We start from the raw sequence: 17683 nt of genomic DNA, 5'->3' as shown, positions 1-17683 counted from the left end.
GTCTGTTCAGGTCTTCTTCCATTTTTTGATAGGGTGGTTTGTTTTTTAATATTGAAATGTGTGAGCTGTTTGCACATTTTGGATATTAATCAGGGGTGAGCTTTTGCATAGAATACTTCTATTTCCAAAAAAAAAAAGTATACAGAAAAGAGAAAATGAAGACTGTATGCAGGCTTTTATTCGTAGCAGCTGAATGCACCCTGCCATCTCCAGATGCTTCCTCCACAATATACCTGCCGCACTGTTACCAGATCACATCATTCCTTGCTCACACAATTTGGCCAGCACTCTACTGCTTAAATGGTGAAGTCCAAACTCCTTAGTCCGGCATTCATGACCCTGTAAGGCTCAACTACAATATACCTCTCCAAAAAGCTCACTGTAAGTTAAGTTAATACTCTGGCCAAATGATCTATAAGTTAAATTCCGAATAGACCACAGCATCTCCCACCTAGTTTCTCTTGCTTATGCTGTTCTTTCTCCCTGGAATGCCTCATTTACCCTGTTTACTTCCGCAAGACCCACCCAGGTATTAAGGTCTAGTGGAAACCCTCTATCCTCTAGGAAGGCTTTTCATACAACGCAGATAATTCTTTTCTCTCACTCTCCTCCGGCATTTAACACAAGCTACCGTACTAGAAGTTACCCTTTAGGTAGAGGCCTCCATACCTCTCAAGCGGGAACCTGTTAGTTTGTAAATTTTTAGCACCCTCAACTGTTCCCGACCCAGTGCCTTGTACACCGAGAGTTTGACAGCTGTTGGCAATCATGACCACCTTAGTCTGAAGTAGCTAACCCATCCCCCTACCGGTAGGCAGCTGGGCCGGCTTCCTCACCGAAGCCCCTATGATGCACGAGGGAAGGGGGACGACTTCAACGTGAAGGATGGTTCACCCCCTGTGAGGTCAACAGCAGTGGAAGGAATGCTGTGTGAAGTCTGATTTAAATGCAGTTAAGAGTGCCAAGGCGGTGACGCTCAGACTAAGATCGGACGGGGAAACGGTTTTTGATCACCTCGCGCATCGTTTCTCCGACGGCTGCAAAACAGAAACAGCCCGCGTGCCCCGCTGGCCGGGGGGGGGGGCTTCAATTTCCTTGCCCCTGATTGGCTCTCTGGAGCCGCCGCCTCCGGTGATTGGCCACTGCCGCGAGGGACGTCGGCCCGCACGCGGCGGGCGCCCTCCGAGCCTGAGGAGGCGGCGATGGCGGCTGAGGCGTTGAGGGCTCGGCGCGGCCCGTCTTCCTGCGGGCAGGTGGAGAGGCAAGCCCGAGCCCAGGCCACGAGGGAGGCCCTGTGCGCCCGGTGTGGAGGAAGGGCGCCCGGAGCTTCGGGTGAGGGCCTGAGGGTCAGCCCGCGGCCCGCGCGGGGGCGGGGCGGGGTGGGGTGGCCGCGGCGGCGAGGCGTGCGCGGGTCGAGGCCGGGCCCGGAGCCCGCGGGCCGCGAGGCGAGCGAGGCTGGGACGCGCTGAGACGGGCGAGGGCGGCTCTCCTCACCCCCAGCCTCCCCGTGCGCCGCCCCTTCCTCACCGGCCGGTTCGCAGGTCGGTGAGAGGGGAGCTGTGAGGCCCTAGCCGTCATCCTGTGGTGAAGCAACGGAACATGGCTTCCTTGTGTAGTTTTTGTTGTAGTAACGAATAGACCACTGTGAAATGTTTCTAAAATTACACAACGGACGTTGGGGATGGGCCGGGGCACGCGGCTCGGTTTGGCAGACAGCACCTCACTTCTGTGCGTCTTGCGTTCTGACCTTGTGCGGCAAGGGAACGAGCGCCCTTGATTCGCTCCCTCAAGACTCCCCTCAGGTGGAACAGGTTCAAGTTACTTAATGTAACCGGAAAGGCGGTACGGCGCTGTGTCTCTGCCAGGGGCGAGTTGTTGAATTGCAACTCCTGGAGCTGCTGAAAGCCTTATTATGCTGTGTACCTGTTAAATCTTTGCACTTTCGAAGGGAAAGTCAGTTTTCTCAGTCCCTCCAAGACGGACTCCATTTGGGAGACATGAGCGAGTGGGAAAAGTTGGTTAGTTGTGTTTTCGGTGGGGAGCCAAATTTCCCCTACCCCAAATTTCGATCACTGCTGTTGCATAGAAAATCGCCATTATTCGAATGAGATAGTATTACAAAGTTTTAGAACATGGCATTTTAAAATCACTGCTTCTTCCATACATTTTTATTATAATGCTGAGAAGTACTCAATTGGAAAGATAGTGCCCGTGCATACAAAGTTGTGAAACTGCTGTAAGCTGTAATGCAGCACAAGTTATTTTGCTTTGTACAATGCCAGAAACCTTATAAAAGTAAAACAATTGAAATAGTTTTGATTTCTTTAGTAACATTATCTCTGGAATTTAAACGAGCTTTAAAATTTAGCTTGATTGTGAGCTAGCTTCAGATGTTTCAGTTGGCTTTAAAACTAAAGCTTTTTTTAATCAAAAGAATGCAATTATTATAATATAAATTAGCAAGAACACTAATTTTATAGTGAATGGTGACTAATTTTATCTAGTTTCTTTTTCCCTTTTTTTCTTGCAAAGTCTTTTAAAACGACAACCTGTGAAAGTGACATAGCTATAATGAATGCTTATTATGATAAACTCCAAATTCTACTTAGATTATTAACATCTTGATACTAGGTTTTTCAATCAAAATTACGGTATCATACAGAGGAGAGGCAAGACTCAAGACCACCTTGCTGGTGTGAACATGGCACAGGGGTTAGGGTTCTGGAATTGGCCGCAACATCATTTGCAACATCCTGATTGTGGCACGGGCAATAGAGCCATTGGCATTCCAGTTCTCAGTGTGGTCGGGGAGTCACTCTCTGGTTTCTTTTTTATTGTGGTTTTAAAAAAAAAATACCATTAAATGTACCATCTGAACCATTTTTAAAAGAACAGTTCAGTAGTGTTAAGTATATTCACATTGTTGTATAACAGATCTCTAGAACTTTTTCATCTTGCAAAACTGAAATGCTACCCATTAAACACTAATTCCCTCCCTACTCCAAAGATAAGATTATGGTATTTCCCTTCATAAATGCTAAGTTTGTGAAGATGATCTTTATATGAGTCATGTGTGTGTGACATTAGTGGCATCTGACTTCTGTCCTTGCCAGTGTCTTAGATCATGAAGAGAATGGTCTTGCCAGTGTCTCAAATTGGCCCTCTCTGTCCCATCACAGGTTGGGAAATACAAATTAGCAGAGGGCAGTATGATCAAGTAGAAAGAACATTAGACTTGGAAACAGAACTAGATTGGAGTCTAGATTATACCATTTACCCCAGATCACTAAAATGTTTACCCATCCCTAGGTTGAATAAAATATTCCCAGCCTTCTTAGCCATGCAATTTACAATGATCAAATGAAGTATGTGAGAGCACTTTATATGATTATAAGAGATGTCAAATTTGAAGAAGTATAGGTGCTAAATAACCATCTAAATGAATGCAAACAATATTACATAGCTCTGCCTGGTTTTTCTTCTCATTTTTCTCCCTCCTTCTGACCTGTTTTGTTTCTCCTGAATTTCGTTTAATAAGTCATCCATTTCCAACTAAACTACATATTTTTTCCTATACAAGAGAATCCCCTTTAACTTTCCATCTGATTATACTGAACATTCAACATTAACAAATTGTGCAAAGTTTAATTCACAATAAAATTTCATCTGTAGGTCACCATCATGAACTTCAGTGTGGACATGCTTTTTGTGAACGGTGCTTGTTAGTAACTGAAGAATACAGCACAATTATATGCCCTGATTGTGAGGTAAGTTTTAGTCTTTCATATTGAATGCATTACAACCTAATGTTAAAGGTGAAAATATTGGAGAAATAAGACATACTTTTAGTTAGGAACTAAAAACTTGCATTTTTGCTCCTGAGTCTAAGGAACCTAGCAAAAGATAAGCTGTTCATATCCACTTTATGATTGTTCAAAGTGATCAAAGGGAATGCAAGGTTAAGTTTATACACTTAGCCTATATATTTTGACTTTTTTGGACATTTTTGTGGAATATTGCCTCTATTTATTTTTATCTTAATGAAGTAATATTCCTTTCAGATTTGTACCTGCATTTTCCACACCAATACCATGCAAGCAAATTTTGAACTTTGCCCTGCCCCTCAACCTTTGTGTGTCATCAAATTTACATTCGTAGAGATGCTAGAGTGAAAAAAAAAATGTTAGAAGTTAAGAATCTTTACACAGTTTTAACTGAAATATTTTAAATCAGTTGTATTTAATAATTTCTTAAATTTTCTGGAAGAAATGTCCTGTATCAAATCTGTTGATAGTAACATTCAGCTCTTACTATGAAATGCCAGGCCAAAAGGGCATAAATGAAGAGGCAGATAGAAATATAAGTTTTAGTCCTCAGTTCTGAGGGGACACTCTTAAAAATAACAATTGCTCCATTGTGATTTTCCTAAAGTAACACTTTTACCCTGATAACCTAATAATACATAACTATCTTTGGTACCTTATACTTAAAACCTTCCCAGAACATCCTCTTTCCCACCAGAGGTATATATTTAAATGAGAGACTATCGCATTTAGTAGTCTGCTTTATTTTTCTTAGCAGCATTAACCTATTCTCATGAGAGTCTCCTACATTACTTTTTTTTAATTGAAGTATAATCAGTTTACAATGTTGTGTCAATCTCTCCATAATAGTTCAGTCATACATATACATACATTTATTCATTTTCATACTTTTTCATTATAGGTTACTACAAGATATTGAATGTAGTTCCCTGTGCTATGCAGTAGAACCTTGTTGTTTATCTGTTTTGTATATAGTAGTTAGTATCTGCAAATTTCAAACTCCCAATTTATCCCTTCCCCCCACCCCCTTTCCCCTCTGGTAACAATAAGTTTGTTTTCTATGTCTGTGAGTCTGTTTCTGTTTTGTTATTAAGTTCATTTGTCTTTTTTTTAGTTTCCACATATAAGTGATATCATATGGTATTTTTCTTTCTCTTTCTGGCTTACTTCACTTAGAATGACAATCTCCAGGTCCATCCATGTTGCTGCAGTACTTTCAAAGACTATATAATAAACTATGGTACATAAGAGCTGTAATTCTTAACTAATCTCTTTATGATAAAACATTTAGGTGGTTTTCAACATTTTTCACCATATCTTTGCACAATTCTTGAAACCCACTCCCACCAAAAAAATCTTATCTGCAGATTCTGTTAGTTTCCAGGTCCAAAAAATATCCGTGTTTGAGTTTGTCCATTTTTTTTAATGTTTGACCATTTAATGGACAAAAAGTGGGTATCTCCTTGTTTTAAATTGAAATTCCCTGACTACTAGTGAAATTGAGCAATTTTTCATATGTTGACTTCTTAGCTCCTCTTCTGGGAGGATTTTTAACGGATCCTTTTTGGTCCTTTCCATACTTTTCTTTTGAATTGTCTTTTTCTAGCTTGTCAGACTATTTCATGTGATAGAGATATTAACACTTTGTCCTGTGTATTTTAAATGTTTTCTCCCAATTTTTCACTTTTAATTTTGTTTATTACATTTTACCATTCAGAAATGTTTCCTTCTTGAATTGTTTTTCCTCCTCCTTAGTGGCTTCTAGGTTTTCTTTGATTAGGCAGATTTTCCATCTCAGAGTTACAGTACTTTTTTTTCAATACTTTTTTTTTTAAAAGTAAGTATTAAATCCCTTTATATTTTATATGATGTGAGTATGTGACTTTCTTCTTCAGAATAATTAGCTGACTTTCCCACATGATTTATTGAATAATCAATCTTTCCTCTATTTAATTGAAATGCCCCTTATAGTCTATATGAAGTTCCCATTTATTTGTGGATCTGTTTCAGGGCTCTGTTCTATTCATTTACAGTTGTCCCTTGGTCAGTGCAGGTTTGAGCTGTGTAAGTCCGCTTATGTAGATAAATACTACAGTACTACATGGTTTGCTGTTGGTTGAATCCGTGGATGCAGAAGCACCGCACATGTAGAGGGCCAGCTGTAAATTACATGCACATTAAGCCCTGCGTTGTTCAAGGGTTGACTTGTATTGTGCCACTACCTTAGTGTTTTAATTACAGTAGCTTTATTTTCTGGTGGGATAAATCTCCACTGAATGTTATATTAAAAATTTTATATTCTTGCTCATTATGTTTTCATACGAACTTCAGAATTGTATTAATTTTATATCAGTTGTGTTTTAGGGTTTTAAATCTTTGTCTTCAAGACCCTAACCTAATTCTCCATTTATTCAGTTCTTGTTTATGACTGCCAATAAAGTTTTTTGTTTTCTTTTCTTAGAGCTTGTATTTTTCTTACTATAGTTATTCCCAAGTATTTTAGAGTTTTGTACGTACCTTAAAATAGCATTGTAAAAATTTTACAGTGAATTTTAAAAGTATTGTTCCAAGTATTTCCTTTAGAAATGTAGCAGAGTGAAGTATAGTTAATGTTCTGCTTAATTAATTGCCAATTAAATGATTTTTTTAAAAAAATAAAGTAGGATAAAAACATGTAAATGTTGCTTTTTCTTTGATTTAAAGAGGATTTCAGGATCTTTAGAGCTATTTTCAACTTTATCTATGGATGACACACTAGTTTTTTGAATTCTGGATAAACAGAATTTATTGAGTGACTTTCTGGTTTCTTACTTTCATCTTTTATCCTAAGGTTGCTACAACTATAAATACAAAACAAGGATACTGCCCAATAGATGGATATATTAAAGAAGAGTCTTTTATGGAAAAACTGCAGCCAAAAAAGTATGTTCTGTGTGCACTAATTTTAGTGTTTGAAGTTTAACATATTTCTCGAAGAGTTATTTTAGAATTATTGGTAAAATGTCATTCTTAGATTAGTGTTTGTAACCCATTGTTTATACATTGCTCTTTAGGTTTGTAATTTATCTTAGCTGTAAATGAAATGGAGACTCCAACTCCTAAAGAAGCAGCATTAGTTTGTTCTTATTTAAAGTGGGGAAAGAAAAGAATGCAAGATTGCCACATCAGAGTAAGAGAAGCTGAGAATAGACTTCAGCAAAAACTAGTGTGCTGAGTGAGAAGATAATGGAGGAAAAAAATAAGAACGTACATTTCTATTGATTCTCAACAGTAGTATGAGTACAATACAATGCAGGATTTTGAAAAGAAGTGGTTTGAGAGGTGATTTATAGAAAGTGATAACTTTGAGATTATTTTATTCATTTTTCCATTCTTGTGTAAGATTTTACATGTATATGTATTAATAAATTCTCTTCTTGAAATAGTATGCAAAGTTTTTTTTAACATATTCCAGCTGGAGATGAGCACCTGTGTTTTTTTTAATTGCACTTATTTATATTTGTCATCTTCTTCTAGTCTACAAGCCCCTTTAATGGCAAGGGCCATATTTTATTGTTTTCTACATCCCTGGTGCTGGACACAGAGTAAACATTTTATAAATGTTAGACGAAGAACCGTGATATTTTGACATTTGCTGTAGTTTTTCTGAAAATCATTTTTTGATCCTAGGCGAATGTACATTTAGGGTTGACTGTGGAATGAATCATGATTTAAAAAATGGTGAAGTTTGACTTTGCAACTTTTTAAGGGTCAAAGAATCTTCTTATTAATTTACCAAGACGCTACTCAGATGGTAATTATATTTTTGTATAACTTTTAACTTCTTAAATCATATTTAATATGGAAGTAAGTTATATGAGAAATAAAATAAATATAGGGTTCCCTCAAGGAACAGTCTCATTTGAAACTTTTCAATTTTGTTATTGGCCCAAACATCTATAGATCACCCAGTTCCTCATATCTCATCCATCTTACCTCCTGAAGATTCTATTTCCACAATATCACCCATATTTATAATTTATCTTCCATTTCTACACCCTGTTTGATTCTTTTAGTCTCTTTTGGCTACCTCCTTAGGACTTCAGACCCTTTCCTGCTCTATGGTTTTCATTACCTATCCAGGTAAAATCCAAAATCCTTTAGACTAACTGTCATGACTTTTCATGTTATTGCTGTAGCTTCTCTGTCCAGATTTATATGCATGCATAGAAACCAACAGAACAGTTTTTCCTTTGGGTAGCATAACCACTTAGCTAAAGTCCAGCAGTTGGTTATTGACAGAACCAGAGGTGAAACTCAGGCTCATGGAATACCAGTACTGCTCCCAACTGCTGTATTTGCATTCCACCGGTCACTTCCTCCATAGGCTCTGAGTGAATAGAGTAATCACTTCAGGAATCTTTTTGGCTTCCTGTGAGTCAGTGGCCATAACAAATTTGAACACCTACAGGAATCTAGCAGATGACTTACTGGGTGAGACAGACTGACATTAAATGAGCGTTAAGGATTGTAGCAGACAGAAGGTTTACCCACTCCAAAGGAGGTAGCCTGTACTCAGCTCCAGCCAATTACTGCTTTGTGTTAAGACCATCCCAGTGTTGCGAGATTATCCTTTTTTTTCCCCAAGAGAAAATATAAATGTGGGCTTCTGTATGAATCTTTCTTTTTATACATCGTCCAAATCAAATTTGATTGTACTTTTGTCTAGATCTATATAATATTGAATATGGTTGCAAAGTGAAATTTCATTTTCAGAAGTAGATGAATCTGTTTTAGGTACCCCAGTTTTTTTCTGAATTACCATTTTAAAATTAGTTCTCCATGTCAAATATACTTATGTTAGAAACTCCTCTGTTTCCTAATTTCAGTAGAATTTGGTTTAAATGGTTATATATTTTAAAATAGAAGTATCTTTTGATACATGATGTGTTTCCTTCCTGATTTGTCTTTTAATATTTTGAAACAGGAATTGAATAATGGACTCCTTATGGCCAAAGCATTCACATATGTTTTTAAGAACATGAATGTTCACTTTTTAAGTAATAGAATGTTTAAAAATTATCTAGTCTATTATTTCTCTCTATGAGAGTAACATATTTAATAATAGTTTCTTCCATGAAGTGTCATAGGCTTCTGATTTACTTATTCAACAAACACTGAGTGCTTATTGTGTGCTAACTAACATAGGGATATAAAGATAAAAATAGGCAAAAACTCTAGCATCTGTACTCAAGAAATGTAGCTTACTTTTTCTTTGAAACTAACTTATCTGGTAAATTCATTACCTTTATATACATTATCTAGGCCTATAAGTACATTTTTTAATAGCTGGCATTTGTGTATATAAATAATTGAGCTTGAGACAGTTAAAGGATTATCAACATGTCTACCAAAAAATATCAGAGGAGGAGAGATGGTTAGGAAATTCAAGCACAATTTATACTGTAAGCTATTATTTTTAGGAATTTGTTAAGAAATTGAATTCTTGCTTAAAATTAAGTTTTATATGAAAGCATATTTAGTCATGGTTTCCCTGTCTTTACTTATCATAGATAATTGAGAGCCCACTGTTAAGTGTTCTTAGAAGTCATGGTATGATTTATTTTTTTAGTTTTTTTGAGTGGGGAGATAGTTAGGTTTATTTATTTATTTATGTTTAATGGAGGTACTGGGGATTGAACCCAGGATCTCGTACATGCTAAGCACACAGTCTACCACTGAGCTATAACCTCCCCCTGAATTATTTTTGAGAGAGAGTAAAAATCAGACTAGAGGATTGAAACCATTATATTAATGTTGGTATTTAAAATAAATGTACTTGACATTTTCCAGAATAAAGAACTGTTCTCAGGACTTTAAAAAGACTGCTGACCGGCTAACTGTTGGTTTAGAACATTCAGCCTTCACACGTGGGACTGTTCTGAACCCATCAGCTGTAATGGAGGTATGAAGAATGTTATTCATCAAGTGACACGTGGCCAGACGTTTTTACTTTGTCTCTGGTAGCTTAACTTTCCTCTTCTCTCAAGGTTCCTATAACTGTAGATTCTTTTGAAAACATGAAGGTAACAGAGGTAAACCTATACTCCCTTGCTTGAATCTCTTGATTTGTTCTGAACTGTTTTCAGCAATTCTCTTTTCCTCCCAAGTTAGCCCATTCTGCCTTTGACCAGCTCTGTCAGTGCTCTTGATATTTACCTGCACGTAGCTTCCTCCTTTTGAACCTAGTTATTGAATTCACATTCTATGAGATTGTATAAAGTGCAAGTTTCTAAATTCTAAGGGTGATTTACCAGGTATTTTAACGGTGACTGAAAGGATGGTGTAATTGTTGTTGGAAGATTGAGTTTTACCTGTTACTACTCCATATCACTTTAAATAATGTATTCTTCTAATTTAAGACTAGAAACAGGACAAACTCCAAAATACTGCTGAATGAAGTATTACATCTTTTTGTTAAGGGGATCATTAGTGGGCTGGGAGAGAAGACAGAGCGCTGTCTTCACCTTCATTGTTTAAATCTTAACATAGCCAAATTATAATCTTTTTTTCTTAAGAACTGTTACTTTTTATGTATATATATTTATTGCCATGATAAATTTTTCAGGTAGTTTTAAGATGCAAAATGGTTGTAGGACATAATTCCATTTTTTCCAAAAAAGGTACCTAAAAGAAATTTGGGATGCTATCACCAAAACTAAAATGTTAATTGTTGCTTCTTTTCTGATTTCTGTAGTGGGTCTGTAACCGCAATGGTAGCTTGATGCTTTTGCAGCTGCTATGTTGTATCTAAGCATCTATGTTTATACTTTGTGTTTGTATATTCCCCTTCCCTTTCTTAGGAGACTAAAACTGTGGAAGAAATTGATGAAGCATTGAAGATAGCAGACCAGAATTTTGAAGAATTAAGTATTGCTGTAAAAGTAAGCATTTTGAATGATTAAATTCTATCATAAATTAAGGCATGTTCTCTTTAACTGTGTAATTTGGATGTAATATCACTGAAATTGGAGCTTAGCATTCAGTTATTAAGTATGATTATCAAATGATAAGAGAAATATACAAAAGAATGGACACCTCTCATGGCCTGCTAGCAGTAATCTCATAGCATTGTTGTGCTAGCAGCATGCTGAAATTGGAGCTCTGTTAAGGAGCTGTGATTTCCGCTTGCTGTGAGCTGAGTTTTGTCTTGGAAGCATTGCAGATCACCTTTCTAGCATTGCGTGTTATCTGGCTGTAGATCGTTACACAGAGTCTTATGCTCTTTTCTCCTTAACCCTGTCACCCAAGAGAGAGAGAGAGAGAGAGAGAGAGAGAGAGAGAGAGAGAGAGACTTCTTTATTGAGAAGGAACAAATTCCTTACACCCAGCAGCAGCAAATTCACAGCCAAGGCACTCAAAGGGTTATAGCTGATACGGGAGTTAAGACTTCAACAGGTGAATCTGAAAGGGGAGTGGGGTACAGAATTCAACCCATAGCAGTCTGCCCTTTGGCCCTCCCAGATTCATATCCTTCTCACATGCAAAATACATTCATCCCATCTCACATACCCCAAATTCTTAACCTATTTCAGCGTCAACTCTAGCTCCAAAATCTCATCTAAGTATCTTCTAAATCAGGTATAGGTGAGACTCAGAGAATGACTCATGCTGGGGCAAAATTCCTCTCCAACTGTGAATGTGTGAAACTAATAAATTATCTCCTAAAATACACTGGTTGGATAGGCATAGGTAGATATTCCCATTCCAAAAAGAAATTGGAAGAAGAAAAGGTCACAGATACCAAGCAGTGATTCTTTGAAAATATGAAGAAGTATGTGAAATAGTTAACACTTTATTTCAAATATTTTTAATACTACATTTTAAGTTTTATAAATTTAAGGAATCCTACCAGAGAGAAATTCAGCTATCCAAAACGATTCATTTCCTGTACTGATTGAAATGATAAGAAGTTTAGAAAACTTAGTGGGTTTTCTAGGCCTTTTTGCCAGTTTATCAGTACAAAGTGCCAAAAAAGATGTGATCTTGCTAACAAGTACCAGGATTTAAAGTTTAACCTTGTGAATTAGTCCATTTTTATCATCTAATCTCCTCTTGTGTTGTTATTTTGAAAAGTCCAAAAAGTATCTTTTACTTTCAAAATTATGTTAAAGAGTACAGTTCCTCCAAAATAGAAATACCAAATTATATCTTTGTATTATGTTCTTCCCGGATGCTCGAACACATACACAGTCAAACAAAAGAGGAAACAGTCAGTCTTATAGAAGTTCTGGAGAAACAGTTTGATCAGCTTTTTACTTCTCTTGATTCCAGGTAATAAGTTAAAAATATAGACTCAATGAAACTGAAGCTTTTAACATTAACTTGTCATTTTATTCCTTTGCATAGATTAAAGTAATGAGTAACTTTTAAACTAGTTTGGAAGGTTATGGGTGGTCCCTATAGGCTGATGTTTACAGCTTCAAAATGAAGAGCAGCGTTTTTTTTGTTTTTGTTTTTTTTGGCTATTTGCCTTCTGATCCAAAGCTGTTCAGATAATTTCTTTCTTAAACCAGTTAGCATAGATAAATGATTTCAAATTCTGAATCCCGTTGTAGAATTCAGCATACTTGGGAAAATGCAAACATACTCTTTCTGGTACGTAATTTCATCATTTTTTCTTGTGTTTATTTGCATCACAGAAAATAATAACATACTTTCTAATACTCATTTCTAAACAAATACCGCCATACTGTTATATAGCCATCCTTTTTTAAAACTTTGATATATAAGAGCTTAAATAATCTTTAATCACATTTTTGTATTTCAAGAGGCAGGCTCATAAAAGTAAGAAATATATTTGGTAATGGTACTTGCCCCTTTGGATCTGGGTTCTTTTTATTTTTTTTTAGTCTAACTAGGATATCTAGAACATAGGCTCAATACACGATGGATGAATCATATTCTTTATTCCTCAATGTTGTTGGTATCTCATGTTTAATATTCAGTTATAAAATTTTAAGTGATAGGTCATGTGCATACATTTTTATTACATTTTTTAACAGTGGTATATATGCATAATGAAGTTTACTTTTGTAACCATTTAAAAATGTACAGTTTAGTGGCACAGGGTACTTTTATGTTTATCTTGTTAAGAACTACCAAACTGTTTTCTAAGTTGGCTACACAGGTTACATTCCCACTAGCAGTGCATAAGAGTTCCAGTTTCTCCACATCCTTACCAACACTTGTTAATTCTCTTTTTTAAAATACAGCCATTTTGAGGATGTGAAGTGGTATCTGATTTTGTATTTGACTTGCATTTCCATAATAGCTAGTGGTATTGTGGACCATATCCTTTCAATTGACCATTTGCTTATGTTTTTCTGGAGAAATATCTATTCCAGTCCTCTGCCCATTTTTGAATTGGATTATTTGTTTTGTTGTTGCTGGGTTGTAGGAGTTCTGTATCCATTATGGATATTAATCCTTTATCAAATATATCATTTTCAGATAATTTCTCTTGTTCTGTGGCTTGTTTTTTTTTTGACTTTTTAAATTGAAGTGTATTTGATTTACAATGTTGTGTTAATTTCAGCCGTACGGCAAAATGATTCAGTTATATATATATTCTTTTTCAGATTATTACAAGTTAGTGAATATAGTTTCCTGTGCTTTACAGTCAGTCCTTGTTGTTTATACGTTTTATATATAGTAGTGTGTATCTGTTGATCTCAAACTCCTAATTTATCCCTCCACCTTTTCCCTTTTGGTAACCATAGTTTGTTTTCTGTGTCTGTGAGTCTGTTTCTGTTTTGTAACTAAGTTCATTTGTATCACTTTTTTAGATTGCACAGATAAGTGATATCATATGATATTTATCTTTGACTTACTTCACTTAGTATGATAATCTCTAGGTCCATCCATATTGCTGCAAAGGACATTATTTCATTCTTTTTTGTGGCTGAGTAATATCCATATATATATATATATATATATATATATATATATATATATATATGTTTATGTATGTATGTGTGTCACATTGTCTTTATCCATTTATCTGTTGATGGACATTTAGGTGCTTCCATGTCTTAGATACTATAAATAGTGCTGCTATTAACATTGGGTGCATGTATCTTTTCAAATTAGAGTTTTTGCCTTTTCCAGATATGTGCCCAGGAGTGGGATTGCTGGATCATGTGGTAACTCTATTTTTAGTTTTTTTAGGAATTGCCATGCTGTTTTCCATTGTGGCTGCATCAGTTTACATTCACACCAACAGTTGTAGAAGGGTTCCGTTTTCTCCACAGTCTCTCCAGCATTTATTATATTTGTATAATTACAGACTTTTAAAATATTTATTTATTTATTTATTTGGGGAGTAATTAGGTTTACCTATTTATGTTTCAAAGAGGTACTGGGAATTGAACCCAAGATCTTCTGCATGCCAAGCATGCACTTACCACTTGAGCTGTACCCTCCCCCTATTTGTAGACTTTTTGATGATGGCCATTCTCACTGGTGTGAAGTGATATACTTCATTGTGATTTTGATTTGCATTTCTCCAGTAATTTGTGATGTTGAGCACCTTTTCATGTGCCTGTTGGCCGTTTGTATGTCTTCTTTGGAGAAATGTATGTTTAGGTCTTCCACCCATTTTTCTATTGCATTGTTGGTTTGGGGTTTTGGGTTTTTTGATTTTTTTTTTGATGTTGAGCTGTAAGAGCTGTTTGTATATTTTGGAAATTAAACACCCTGTCAGTTCCACCATTTGCAAATATTTTCTCCCAGTCCATAGGTTGTCTTTTTGTTTTGTTTATAATTTCCTTTGCTGTGCGAAAGCTCGTATGTTTGATTAGGTCCCATCTGTTTATTTTTGCTTTTATTTCTTTTGCCTTGGCAGACTGACCTAAGAAAACATTGCTTCTGTGGCTTGCCTTTTCACTCTCTTGATAGCATTCTTTGATCTAAGTAAGTTTTTAATTGATAAAGTCTGTTTTATCTATTTTTTCTTTGTTGCCATGTTTTGGTGTCATATCCAAGAAATCATTGCCAAATCTAATACTGAAGCTTCCTCTCTGTGTTTTCTTCTAACAGTCTTATGGTTTTAGCTCTAACATTTAGGTCTTTGAGTCATTTGGGGCTGATTTTTGTATATAGTGTAAGGAAAGGGCCTAACGTCATTCATTCCCAGTACCATTTGTTGAAAAGAGGGTCTTTTCTCCATTGAATGGTCTTGGCACTTTTGTCGAAACTCAGTTGACCATATATGTGAAGATTTAATTCTGGGCTCTCTGTCTGTCTGTCTGTCCTTGTGGCAGCAGAGCAATGTTTTCATTACTGTGGCTTTGTAGCGAGTTTTGAAATCAGGATGGGTGAGCTCTCCGACTTTGTTGTTCTTTTTCAGGATTGTTTTGGAAGGTTGGGGTCCCTTGAGATTCCATGTCACTTTTAGGATGGGTTTTTCTGTTCTGATTTTGATAAGGATGGCTTTGAATTGTAGATTGCTCTGGGTAGTATTGACATCTTAACAGTGTTGTCTTCTAATTCATGAACATGAGAGATCTTTGCATTTAGTTTACCTTCTTTAATTTCAGCAGTGTTGGGTAGTGTACACGTCTGTTGCCTCCTTGGTTATGTTTATTCCTAAATACATTCTTTTTTTTTTTTTATTCTATTGTAAATGGTTTTCTTAATTTCCTTTTCAGACTGTTCAGTGTAGCCGAGTCTTTTTGGAGGCCAGATTTGATTTTGAGGAAATCATTTTACTCATTTGTTTGATGAATAAAATGAGCAATTAGACACTATAATTTTTGGTGCAAAATATCTTTATTTCCATAATAAAGTAATTGCAACATAGGCACAGAAAATTTCTTGAGTAAAATGAGGTAAGTAATGAAGGAGTAATACTATAAGCTTCCTGAGTGATTACTTTGAAGATAATAGTTAATTAAGTTCTGGTTTGGTGAAGTATTTATAAATATCATTTTAAGTTCATGTAATATGTATCTACTTATAGAAATATTTTAATGTACAGATAGATTCTTGTGAGAAATGAGCACAGAATGTGTTTGATGTAATGGCACAAATGACAGCAAGATGGCCAGGGTTCCTCCTACTTTTAAAAGTGGTGGTGGAATCATCCAGGGTTTATCTTACTATGCAGCTCTGACAGCTGTCTCTGTGACATGATAACTGTGTCCTCCTACAGAGGCTGATTTTTCTCTAGTTACATGCACACAGCTTCCACTCTAATACATTTTAGTTCAACTGAATGCCCCTTTTAATAATCTTACTTTATTTACGTTCACAAAATAGTGAAATTATCTTTTCAATACTGTTGAGTTACTGTAAACTTACTGTCATAAAAATGTTTATGAAATACTGAAAAATAACTTTATTGTAAATGAAGGAAAAAGAACCTGTGTGAAGAAGTAGTAAGAAATACAGGTGATTATTTATCAAATGTAATGATGGCTAAGAGCTACATTGAGGAGAAAAAAAAATGATTTGGATGCAGCTATGAAGATAGCAAGAGAATTAAAATCGGCACCTTCTCTAAGGACATACTGTGACCTGAATCAGGTAGTTTTAATATTTCATGTGAATTATTTCTGTGGTAGCTTATTTTACCTACTTTGGAATATGATATTTAAAACCTAAGAAAAATTTGTTTTTCAGATTATCCTAACTTGTAATGGCATCAGTTTAGAATTCTTAGGTGTTTGAATTCTAAGACAAACATTAATAAATGTGTTTGGACTTTTGTTATATTATTTATCACTCAGGGAAATGATGTAACACGATTCAAGAACAAGTAGGGTGACCCTCAATCTAGAGTTGTTTCTAGGTCACTAGAATAGAAAATGAGGACAAGTTAAGAGTAGCAAATTAAATAGGACTCTATTTTCCTTTTATAAGCAGTTAGGTATGATTGTCAGCTCTTGGCTTAAGAACTTACCAAGATCCCATTCAGGTTTTTCTCTCAGCCTGCCACCCCAAGATGTGCAGGTCAAGAGACAGGATGCTTCACTCTATCCTGTCCTCTAGTGATGTGCCTGGAGTTGTGCAGAGAGAGAAATATGTTTCTTATGCGCTCGTTGGCAGGACAAGGTTAACCATCAGTCCTCTTTGCTAATTTCTGTCTTGCTCCCTTGGGGTATAGATCCTACTCTATTGTCTTTGAATCCTCAGGGCCTCATTACCCATAGATAATGAGATGTTTGGACTGAACTGAGGTACAAAATAGAAGCCATTGGTTTACCTGCCTCTAAAGTCTTGAACTGCAAATTAAAGGAGAAGAGTTTACCACCATCTCACTTGGCCAGGCCTCCCTCCAGCTATAGTTCTAAAAACAGTAATCGTCAATTCCTGTGTATTACGTGTGAGGCATTAGGAAGTTAAAAAGGTAGTAAAATTTGGTCTTTATCCTAGTTAGTCTAGTTAAGAAGATGGGGGAAAAAAAGAAAAACATGAGGATAGCAATGCAGATGCAAAATAAATCTGATCAGAAATGCCTCTGGAACTGTGTAGCTATATTCCATTTATTAACTAGTGTCCTGTGTTGTTGCTGTCTGTTAATACGTATCTCCAAGAGATTTTAAATTTTGGAGTTGGGGGAGTCACAGACACTTACATGCATCCCTCATTTTACTTGCCTAAGATCAAACTGTAAGCATGTTACTTAGTGAAATACCTAAAGGGTATAGTTTTGCTTCTCAAATCTCATTCTGTTTCAACAGTATTTATAACAAAATAAAATGCACACATAAGTGATACTTCTCTTTTGATTCTAGATTATTCAGACTTTGAAGCTAACATTTGAGAGTGAATTGTCACAGGTTAGCTCTCTAAAACTAAGGAACTCTCCCAAGTAA

General features: G+C 36.1%; 1 protein-coding gene and 1 long non-coding RNA gene across 2 annotated transcripts; both read left to right on the top strand.

Moving 5' to 3' along the window:
- Positions 1-1188: 1188 nt before the first annotated feature.
- Positions 1189-10768, top strand: LOC140695185 (RING finger protein 17-like). The gene is made up of 5 exons (XM_072958046.1): positions 1189-1332; positions 3673-3767; positions 6655-6746; positions 9657-9768; positions 10667-10768. Exons 1-5 carry the CDS (start codon positions 1203-1205, stop codon positions 10766-10768), a joined length of 531 nt encoding a protein of 176 aa, XP_072814147.1. The 5' UTR covers positions 1189-1202.
- A 1282-nt stretch (positions 10769-12050) lies between these two features.
- LOC140695186 (uncharacterized) lies at positions 12051-17681 on the top strand. The gene is made up of 3 exons (XR_012070891.1): positions 12051-12137; positions 16219-16391; positions 17603-17681. It is a non-coding gene; the product is annotated as an uncharacterized lncRNA (long non-coding RNA).
- Positions 17682-17683: the final 2 nt, after the last annotated feature.

Source organism: Vicugna pacos, unplaced genomic scaffold (assembly GCF_048564905.1).
Source record: "Vicugna pacos unplaced genomic scaffold, VicPac4 scaffold_183, whole genome shotgun sequence".
Lineage (NCBI taxonomy): Eukaryota > Metazoa > Chordata > Mammalia > Artiodactyla > Camelidae > Vicugna > Vicugna pacos.
This window is presented reverse-complemented; position numbering and strand designations above follow the sequence as displayed.

Excerpts from the sequence above, each read along its gene's own strand:
- LOC140695185 (XM_072958046.1), top strand. The coding sequence starts at position 1,203 with ATGGCGGCTGAGGCGTTGAGGGCTCGGCGCGGCCCGTCTTCCTGCGGG. Across the intron at positions 1,333-3,672 it reads AAGGGCGCCCGGAGCTTCGG|GTCACCATCATGAACTTCAG; the intron begins GTGAGGGCCTGA and ends TTTCATCTGTAG. Across the intron at positions 3,768-6,654 it reads TTATATGCCCTGATTGTGAG|GTTGCTACAACTATAAATAC; the intron begins GTAAGTTTTAGT and ends TTTTATCCTAAG.